Source organism: Elephantulus edwardii, unplaced genomic scaffold (genome assembly GCF_000299155.1).
Source record: "Elephantulus edwardii isolate Elephantulus edwardi_28Jun2011 unplaced genomic scaffold, EleEdw1.0 scaffold00056, whole genome shotgun sequence".
In the NCBI taxonomy this organism is placed as follows: Eukaryota; Metazoa; Chordata; class Mammalia; order Macroscelidea; family Macroscelididae; genus Elephantulus; species Elephantulus edwardii.
Window position 1 is genome coordinate 9,051,117 of NW_006399806.1, and position 10,942 is coordinate 9,062,058.

At 37.3% G+C, this 10,942-nt stretch overlaps 1 protein-coding gene across 3 annotated transcripts in view; it reads left to right on the plus strand.

The window, feature by feature from the left end:
- TRPC6 (transient receptor potential cation channel, subfamily C, member 6) overlaps window positions 1-9,196 on the plus strand; it is a 219,791-nt gene extending 210,595 nt beyond the window's left edge. For 2 of the 3 annotated variants that reach the window (XM_006887323.1, XM_006887324.1), the window contains 3 exons: window positions 3,507-3,590; window positions 8,199-8,274; window positions 8,794-8,945. In XM_006887323.1, coding sequence (XP_006887385.1) covers window positions 3,507-3,590; window positions 8,199-8,274; window positions 8,794-8,945 — 312 coding nt within the window. Of the gene's footprint in view, window positions 1-3,506; window positions 3,591-8,198; window positions 8,275-8,793 lie in introns of all 3 variants that reach the window. The other variant, XM_006887322.1, reaches the window with a different exon arrangement.
- The last annotated feature ends 1,746 nt before the right edge of the window (window positions 9,197-10,942 follow it).

The window sequence follows — 10,942 nt, forward strand, 5'->3', positions numbered from 1 at the left end:
TCAGTTTCAGCAGGCAGGGTTGTGTCACCCACATAATGTAATGCAGGTTGTTGATGATTCTTCCGCCAATCCTGATGCCACATTCCTCCTCGTACAGCCCAGCATCTCGGATGATCTGTTCTGCATACAGATTGAAAAGGTATGGAGAAAAAAAATGCATCTCTGACGGACCCCTTTCTTGATTTTGAATCATCCAGTGTCGCCCTGAAATGAGATTGCTTGTTGAATCAGATCAGATGATCGATTTGATCCTTTTTAGTTTTTTAAGTTAATATTACAAAAAACATGGAAGTTTTGCTGACATTTTAGTGGGAAGTGAAAGACAAAACAAAATACTTCCATGTGGGGAAAAAATGTCTAAGCAATAACTTGAAAATATTGTATTTAGAGGTCTTACCAGTCTTACATAGTTCCCGTATTATTTTAACTCAGCTAGACCTTAATTGTTTTGTTCTTCATTAGAAACCAAAACCCCAGTACAGCACCTTAGGAAAAGGACAATCAATAATTTCTTGTTAAATGAATGAATGAGTGTTTTAATTAGCTGCTTTAAGTCAGCCTGTGGCCATTTAAAGCATCAAGACAAAGAAGTTAAAACAGGGATCTTAACTGAGCCTCATTGACCTTTAGAATGATGGGATTTAGGGAGGGATTGCTATTGTGGTTGATTCTAAGTCATCTTGGACCTGTAGTACAGAGTGGTGTGATGAGGTTGATTGCAACAAACTCATATCTTATACTCCGGAGGGTTTTCTGAAGCTGTAAATCTAACAAGAGGAGATAATCTACCTTTCAGCTTCAGAAAGGCTGGTGGATTCAAACTGTCCGGTTTTGGATTAGCAGTGCAACTTCTTAACACTATTCCTACCAAAGCTCCCTTAAGGCAGAGTAAATCTGCTCTATAGGATTTCTTAGACCAGGAAGTAGTCCTCAGAACAGAGCAAGGCAATACTGTATGGTTCAAAATCAAGAAAGAAGAGCATCAGTGATGCTTCCTGTCTCTATATCTTTTCAATCTATATGCAGAACAGTTCATTCAGGAGGTTGGGTTTTATGAGGAGGAATGTGGCATCAGCACTGGAGGAAGAATCATCAACAACCTGTGTTATGCCTTGTTGCTGAAGCTGAGGAAGACCTGTGCTGGCTGCAGAAGGTTAAGGACTATAGTCTTCAATATGGATTGAAGCTTAATATCAAGATGACAGACATTCTCACCACTGGGCCAATTGACAGTACCATGAGAGATGAAGGTTGTTAACAATTACAGCTTGCTTAGTTCCACAATCAACACTTGGCACCAGCAGTCAGAAAATAAAAAGACAAATTGTATTGGGAAAATCTGCTATCTGGGTCCTCTCCAGAGAACAGAGAAGCAGCGACGTCAGTCTAGAGACTAAAGGGCAAATTGATCCAGGCCATGGTCTTTGCAGTTACTTACTACACATTAGAGAGCTGGACAATGACTAAAAAAGAATTGATGTCTTTGAATTGAAGTGCTGGAGAAGGGTTTTGAAAATACCAAGAAAACAAGCAAGTCTGCCTTGGAGAGGGTAAAGCCAAATTATTCCTTGGAGGTTAGGATTTTATAGCTCTATTTCACATACTTCGGACATTTTTGTAGCTCTGTCTCACATACTTTGGGCAAGTGGCCAGGAGGGACCAATCCTTGGAGAAGGATAACATGCTCAGAAGGGTGGAGGGACAGCACAGGAGAGGAAGAACCTGGATGAAACGGATTGATAGTAACAAGGGCAATAGGGCTAGGTGTGTCAGAGTCGGTGAGATTGGCTCAGGAGAGGGCGGTCTTCAGAGCTGTTTTACTTAGGGTTGCTATGAGTTGGAGATGACTGACAGCATATAACAATAACAGTCACAACAACATAGAATTTCCATACATATGTAGAGCACTGGTAGCTAAGTGGCAAGAAGCTGTGCTGTAATCCCGAAGGCACACGGTTCAAATCCACCAGCTACTCCATGGGATAAAGATGGGCAATCTCCTCCTGTGTGATTAACTACCTCTGATAATCTTCTGGAGAGTCAGCTATGGGTTGTATCTGCCTCAGTGGTACACAATACAACATACAGGTTCCATAGAAAATTCTTTTTAGTGGTTCTACTCTTAAATACTTTAGGCATGTTGCTAAGAGGGGCTATTTGTTGAAGAAGACATGAAGCTGGGAAGGATGGAGGGTTGGTCAAGGAGAGGAAGATCCTTAACTGGGTGGACTGATATGGTAACTGCTGCAATTGGCTCTGTCTAAGAATGGTGCAGGATAGAACCGGGTTCAGATCTTTTGTTCATAGTGTTGCTACGAGTCATACTCGACTCAACAGCACCTAATCTAACAACACTCTGCACATTTAGGGCCATCATTAGTCGGAATTGACTCAACAGCAGTTAACAATAACAGATGTCTTTGCACCAAAAGCAGTTTTGGAACTGCCCTTACCCTGACTCCTGCCCCGAACAGATTCTTTTACTACTTCTTTGTAAAACTATTTTTTCCTTTTAGAAAGTAATTTTCATTTCCTCTTAGAACACTAGCCTGCTATGTTATTGCTTTTATTGAGATTCTTTAATATTTTGTTTGTTCAGGCATATGTAATACGTGGAAAAGGTTGCCCAGACAGATTCCTGTATTGATCTTTAAACACCAGATTAATTTGTCTCTTATTGGTGTTTGCATTCCAACTTACAATATATTCTTATTTAGTATTTCTTTGAGAGACTACTGTAGGTGTGAATGTTTTAATCAATCATTTACTGGCACATTGCGTACTCATCAAAAGTACTTCTGAAATCACCACCTTCTCCCTCTTCTTTTACCTTCTACCTTTGGGAAACACAAAGCGTAACTTTCATACCAATAAAATTGAAGGCTACAAATCTCAAGAAACTCCTTCACTCACTCATTGAGGCCAAGTCAGAAGCAACTCATAACTGTCCTGCCAGCAGATTTTCAGAGACTGTAATCGCATGGGAGGAGATTGTCCATCTTTCTCCCTCTGAGAGCTAGTAGATTCAAATGTCTGCCTTTGAGTTGGCAGCACAATTCCATACCCATTGGGCCACCACAACTCCTTAGAAAGTCCTTAGACAACTTCTAATAGCCACTGAAAAATTAAACACACTTGAAGTGCCACTCATTTGACATGAGACTAACTAAAACTCATTGCTGCCAGAAATAAGAGATGTAAACCCAAAGGAGAAGATTGTCCATTGGATTTCCAAGGCTGAAAATGGAACAGGAGGAGGTTGCTCATCTTTGCTCCTCAGATTATCTGTTGGATTAAGAATTCCAGAGAAGTGTGGCCTGAGGGTTAACATTGCAACTCTCAACAGACTAAACTATGAGAGCACCCTAAATTAAGCTAAAATGAAAGTATATTGAGAATGAGAATATACATATTAGCTTTATGTATAATACTAATAAATAATATTATTGCATTACTTGAAGTTATTATTAAATAATAAATAATTTGTAATTCTTCTTAAATTGCAGCTTGGACACAGTAAGCAATCTAGTATAAGAAGCTCAGAAGATTTCCATTTAAATAGTTTCAATAATCCTCCCAGAAAATATCAGGTAAGCATGGTATTTTAAAGAAATAAGGCTAGTTACTTAAAATTTCTATACTTTTAAGTTAAGAAATTATTTAAATAAAATGAATTATTAGAGATTTTTTAAGATCTCAAAATAATGCTTTAATTAACCATATATTTACTGAGTAAATTTCATTGCACCAAGTATTTTCTAGGTGCAGAGATACACAGTAGACAAAACAGATGAAGTTTTGAAATCATAGAGCTTAGATTCTATACTCTCACTGTAAAAAATCTAACCCTACAAAAACATCATAAAGCAGTACATGAAATTCACTTCTAATCTCATCCCTGAGATAAAAACTATTTACTTTGGTGGACCTTGTGTGTATAATATTACATGTCTTTTAATATGTGCACATATTTATTTACATATACTGAATACATGGCATATTTAAGCAGTGCAGATGGTTAAAGACTTGACTACTAACTGAAAGGACCTAGGAATAATGACTTGTCTAACTATTCCTGTTGAAAATTCTATGGAGCCCAGTTGTGCTCAGAAAATAGATTGTAAATGTAAAAATGTACTCAATTTTATTTGATTTCTTTTTAGATTTAATAATTTTACATTTAAAACTTTCTAATGATTTTAAGTGGGCAGTCTCCCTCTAAAAACCTACCAAAGGGTCTGCTATGGGTCATTTCTGACTCTATGGTACACAACAACAACAACTATGAATGTAATTTAACATAAATTAGTTTATAGTGTTTATATAATGAATAATAGTGTTGTAGCCTGTGTTTTTAGCTCTACAAAGTGTGTATTCATATTATTTTTATTTTATGCACACTATTTATATAAATATATAATAATTAAAATGGTAGCAAGCGTGGCATTCACTTCCTAAACAGCATGCCTTTGGGAACTCTATGAACTTTGATAACTATTGATAGTTATAGAAAGGCTTCAGGCCTTTTGTTCATAGGGTCACTATGAGTCATGCTTGACTCTATGGCAATCAACAACAACATCTTACTAAGGGATAGTTAGAGCTTTTTCTCAATGAATATAAATAGTGCTACTATGAATATACTTGCTCAGCTATCCATTTATCTCATTAAAAGTAGAGTTTTCCTGACTAGAATTTACTTTTGGGGCTAAGGTGGTAAGACTTAATCTAGTTACATATCTTTCTGGAACTACCACAGTATATCCTGAGCCTGATGCTTACCCTGAAAAGTGAAGGTTTCTAAGATTATTTCTGGTCATATTTTCATCAATCAATGTACTTATTTTTGCTTCACTAATTTTGAATTGACAGCATGTGTCTAAACAAAACTTATCTTAAAAATTCTTTTTTGATGGTGTGTGTCTTGATTATCTAATGCTCCTGTAATATAAATATCACAAACAGAAATTTATTCTTTCATAGTTTAAAAGGCTAGAAGTCCAAATTCAAGATGCTAGCACTAGGGGAACGTTTCAATTTGTTAACTCTGAGAAAAGGCCTTTGTTTCCTTTCAACATCGGTGTACCTGTGTTTCCTTGGAGATCTTTGTGTGTCTTTCCATTTTTTTCCCTCCTGGGTGTAGAAAGTTCTCAGCACAGAGACCTCAGGTCCAAAGTATATTCTGTACTCAGAGTTCTTCTTTCTTGGTGGTACTGAGGTCCCTCCTTTGTTGCTTGCTTCTGTAACTTGTTCAATAAAAGGTAAAAAAGGCTACACCTGATGGCTATACCCTGAGTAAGAGTATTGCATTCTACTCTAATCCTTAAACTAGCAACTGACTGATCATATCATTATGTATTTGCCAAACCATTGAAAATGACAGTCCAACTAAGTTGAAATATATTTTTTGAGAATTCAATTTAATCTATGACAACATATCACAGCCTTCTTGCATTTAGAAACTCTAAATAGTGTGTTCTGCACTGCAATCCCAAAGGCATGTGGTTTGAATCCACCATCTACTTTGTGGGAGAAGGATATATAATCTCCTCCCATGCAATTTACTATCTCTGAAAACTTGCTGGAGTGTCAGCTATGAGTCAGTTTTGACTCGACGATACACAACAACAACAGTTGTTACAACAATGTTGTCTTCAGTATGAGAATTGAACAAGAAAGCTGAATGTTACCTTGTTCAACCTCAACTGGAAATGTGCACTTAGGGCTGACCATTCAAATATTTGTCTGCTCTGGGCATTGTTGGTGAAGAATAATTAAAAACAAAGTCTCTTGCCAGCTCATATAAACTCTTCACAAAAATAGAAGTTTTATTATTGAGTAAGCATAAAACCAGAAAGTAGTATGCATCATGGGTGATCTGCTAAGGAAATTGTAAAGACAAGGGAATTGTACCTATTTATCATTTTATATAACCAAGCACATGTTGTACACTTGTTGTTACTGTTAGCTGACCATCTAATGAAGATTCAACGAAAAAAAGAGGAAGACCCCGCTAAGACGGTTTAGTACAGTGCTGCAAAAAAGATTGTAAGCTTAGCAAAGATTGTGAGGATGGCACAGGATCTGCACGTGTTTTGTTCTATTGTGTATAGAGTGGCTAGCGTCTGGGACCATTTGACAACACCTAATAATAACAACAGTCAACTGTAACTTATGCTAATTCATGCTGTTTGGTATCAAATGCTGTTCCTTGTTCTGCGCCATTCCCAGGATCAACTGATCAGACTGTAACATGATGATCCATAGGGTTTTCATTGAATAATTTTAAAAAATAAATTAATAAAACTTTCTTCCTAACCTGTCTTAGTATGGAAATTTTACTGAAACCTCTTCAGTACTATAACAACACACAAGCCTCCCCTTACAAACAGGTGTTGGCTGCTCACAAGATGAAAAGGCCAGGAATGATATCTGATGTTCCACTTGGAAGATTTATGTTTATACCATTTAATCACCACTACCATACAAACAGTTACTAATCTGCCAATAAGAGAACAAAGACCTCCCAGGGCCTAGTGGATAGGTAGTTACATTGACAACCTAAAGGCAGGTGGTTCGAATCCACAAGCTGCCTCACGATTTCCCACACAATTTCACCTCTTATATAATTTCCAGCCTCTGAAAAGCCACTGGAGTGGCAGCTACGAGTTGATTCTGACTTGATGACAAAGAATTGAGTGAGTTGAGTTGACGTAAGAGGACTTGAACTCTCCATACAGTTCAATTTACATTTACCTGGATGTTTGGATAGACGTTATGAGCTTACTACTCACCTTTATCTAAACGAGGGGAACATCTTTATATCTTTAAGATGAGAGATAGATTTATAATTTACAGCCAAAAGCCAAGTGAAGTTAAATTCTTCTCCTCCCAGGAATCAGGAAATCTGGGTACTGCTCCTTTGATTAATTATATTTCAAAGAGATGACTTCCAGGTCTTTGAGGAAGCATTCCTGGGTGTAAAATCAGCAAGAGGTTTATTTAGCCTTTAAAAAAGATTTATATACATTTCAAGAGTCAGAGAAAGAAGTTATGTTTTCTAAATTTAAATGTTCTTAAGGAAAGGGAGAAGAGATAAAATCTGTTTGCTATGGAGCCCTTTCATCCCTCTTAATTTTTATTTGCTCTTTTTGCATGCCTGTAAATGCTTGAGAAATTGCAGGAGTGTATTGATTTTACCAAATTGTGCTTAGTAGGTAAATCTGCAAATGCAGAATCCGAGAAGAATGAGGATGACTGTTGATGATAAAAGTAGCAGATATTTTATTACTTGAAAAGTAGCTACTCTAAAATATTAACAAGGTTTAAAACAAAATTATAACTGGGTGCATAGCATTCCCCTTGGTAAGAAGAAAACAACCTACTTGAACACACTTGATTACGTTCTTTTTTCATGTGCAGTATTTCATGTTCTTAATCTAAATAAATGAAAAGACATAGTATTCTACTTCTTTTCAAAGAAAATGTATGTATGTATGTATGTATGTATGTATGTATGCAATGGGCATATAAGCTTAGATGTTTATTTTAAACTGACAATTTTTCTTATGAATCAACCTTTGAATCATTGGTCTAAGTGATGTGAAAATTGCATTAAAAATAAGCTTATGGACAATATGGATTTCCTTGCAGCTAAGTAATTTTAATCTTCGATAGTTATCACTTCCAAAGTGCTTACCAAAGCGAGAATGACTCAAATTTATTCCACATTAGAGATTTGTCACTTGTTAAATTGTGTACAGATTGAGACTTAGTCCAAACAAATATTAGTCATAGGTCATTTTCAAGAAAACAAAAATTTTGTGCAGAATTGGAATTTAGGTGAGTTTTCTCTATTAACTTGAGTTAGCAGTATTTAGTGGCTTACATTGGCAATTTTCATTCAAGTAGGGTAAGTGCTAGCTTAGTATTTAGGGGCCACCTTTCCCTAAAAACAAAAGGAAATATACACAGATTAACCAATCAAAGAATAGGGAGGATACTTGCTTATCTCATCTTTAAAGGGACCCTCTAACTGTGTCAGAGTCATATTTCCAATATGAGTTGCTCTGAGAGCAATTTCCTAAACAATAAACCTTTTTTTTTACTGTTAGGCTTTGCTTTGGTTGGGTTTTTTTTTTTTCCTTTCAAAACATGAAAGTGAAATAGAAATGGATTTTTTTCCATTCTCTCCCTAGAAAATAATGAAGAGGCTCATCAAAAGATATGTGCTGAAAGCCCAGGTTGATAAGGAGAGTGATGAAGTGAATGAAGGTGAGTTGAACACAGGGACAAGTAGGCCTCTGAGAGTGAACCAGGCCTGATACAGATGAGAGACAGCTGGAGGAGATGGGTGTGGAGGGGTGAGATTCACAAGAACGAGGTGATGGCGAGAGCACATCATTAACCATGTTGAATACTGAAGTATAGGCTGTTTCTCCACAGTTAAGGACAGAGCCCACTGGCTAGATATTAAAACTATTGTTTTTGTCAGGAGCTTAAAGGGGATAGGAATGTGGTTGAGAAAACAAGGCACTGCTGAAACTACCCTACAGTATTCATCAATAATATTTCCTTTTCACTTCCTTTGAGAGGCCTTTTGCTACCACTTCCCCAATCTCTTTGTTAGTTGTTATATTTCATTGAGAAAATAGAAACCGGTTTCATTAGAAAAGTACTTTTTGTGAAAGGTTTCAAAACACAGACATTTGCACAATTCAGCCTCTTTCAGAGTTAGTAGTTTCTGTGCCCTATGCATCTATAATTGACTTATTCTCATTCTTGTTTCCGAAGGAGAACTGAAGGAAATTAAACAGGACATCTCAAGTCTGCGCTATGAACTCCTTGAAGAAAAATCTCAGAATACTGAAGACTTAGCAGAACTTATTCGAAAACTTGGAGAGAAATTATCTGTGGAACCAAATCAAGAAGAAAGCAGCAGATAATGCAGAGACTTCTTTAGAAAATCATATTTATTTCTCCACTTGAAACTATATTATTTTCCAATTTATTTTTTTAACTACCAATCTTCCTGCCTTTAACAAGAAACAATTGAGATGACTCGGGTCATTTGATTATAACAAACCCTGATATTTCTGTTTTTGTTTGTGATTAAATTTCTTTGTTCAGGTGAGAGTTTGTAGATTATGATGAAAATTATGGCCAGTCATATGGTGCTTGTTTTCTAAATTGCTTTGGGTGACTCGTTTTGATGATGTGATTGCTGCTGCTTAGGGAGGAATGGGGATGGGGATCCTCTGTGCGGGAGGGGCAGACCCAGGCTCTCTGGCTGGTGCTTCTCCTCAGGTGGGGTCAGGTACTTTCCTGCCTGCTTCACAGGTTCCCTGTTGGTGATGTCTAGCTCCGAAATCTGGGGGAGAAAATAATGTGTGGTTCTTCAGAGAGCGTTACTTAATCATCACCTTTCCCCATAATCTCCAAATAATAAGAAGTGTACAAAAATTATTTTCCTAAATCTGCTGATTCATCTCTTTGAAAGCATTACCTTGAACAATGGAAAAGTGTTTCCTCCACTTAACTCTGGAGATGTAGGATGTGTGTGGGGGGGGGGGGCGTGTGGTAGTATGACCACGTATGCATGTACATGAAATGCTGGCTGGAAATATTTACAGCTAATGTGGACACTTAAAAGATCATTGTTAAAAATACTTACTGTAACTGAAAAATTACTGGGCAAGTGAAGAGCCAGCCCTTTGGGAAGAATCAACACACACACACACACACACACACACACACACACACACACCACACGGTTGGCTGGCTCAATGATTGCACCAATTTGTGTTGTGTGGACATTGGCAAGCACATTCATTCTCACATGGGCTACTTACTGTAAGAGGGGGAAAGGGAAATATAAGAAAATGCAATAATCCTTTCACAGTATACTCCGACCCCTTCCCAAATACATAAAATATGAATTTACATTCATGTGCTTTCACTAAGACAGTGTTATGACTTCCTGATGATGCAAGGCAATATCTGAAACATCTAAAAAAGGAAGCTTCACCTGTTTAGTTGCCCAGAAACTATTAGTTTTTAGATGCTGAGGCAAGCTACCTAGGGGTACTGCTTTTCATTCAATAAGTGGAGGATTTATGTGCAAATTTTTTACCTTCATTAAATAGCAAATGGTCACTTTGTTTAACTTCAACACTGACAGTGTAAATCAGAGAACTTCTATATATCCAAATCAGAAAATACAGCTGAAAATTTTTGTTTCACATTTTGTACTTGGATATTGCCTATTGAGAACTTTTTTCTTACACCAGGAAAAGTCTATTTTCAGATGTTTGTGACAGTATTTTTAATCAGAACTTGTAAAAATAAACCTCATACCCAATGCATTTTCAGAAAATTAAAAAACAACAAAACATTCACAAAATTTGTGTTCTGTGGCACATTAAAAGCTTGGCCTTTGTTTCAAGAACTATTCTGTAACAGCATTAGGCTTGATCCAAAAGGATCTGTTGTTGTTATGTGCCGTCGAGTCGCTTGCAACTCATAGCGACCCTATGTACAACAGCCCTAAACTCTGCTCTGCCCTGTGCCAATCTCACTGTCTCCAATACACCCATCCCAATTACCCCAGTCACTGAATCAATCCATCTCATAGAGGGCCTTCCCCTCTTGCATTGTCCCTCCACCCTACCAAGCATGATGTCCTTCTCCAAGGACCGGTCCCTCCTTACAACATGTCCAAAGTATGTTAAACTGAGCCTCAGAATCCTTGCCTCCAGGGAGCCTCCCGGTTTAACCCTTTCCAGGATGAATCTGTTTTCCTAGCAGTCCCTCAATACCCTTCTCCAGCACCACAGCTCAAAGGCATCAATTCCCCTTTTATCCTCCTTAGTCATTGTCCAACTCTCTGATGCATAACAAGTGATAGCAAAGACCATGGCCTGTATCAGATGCACCTTAGTCT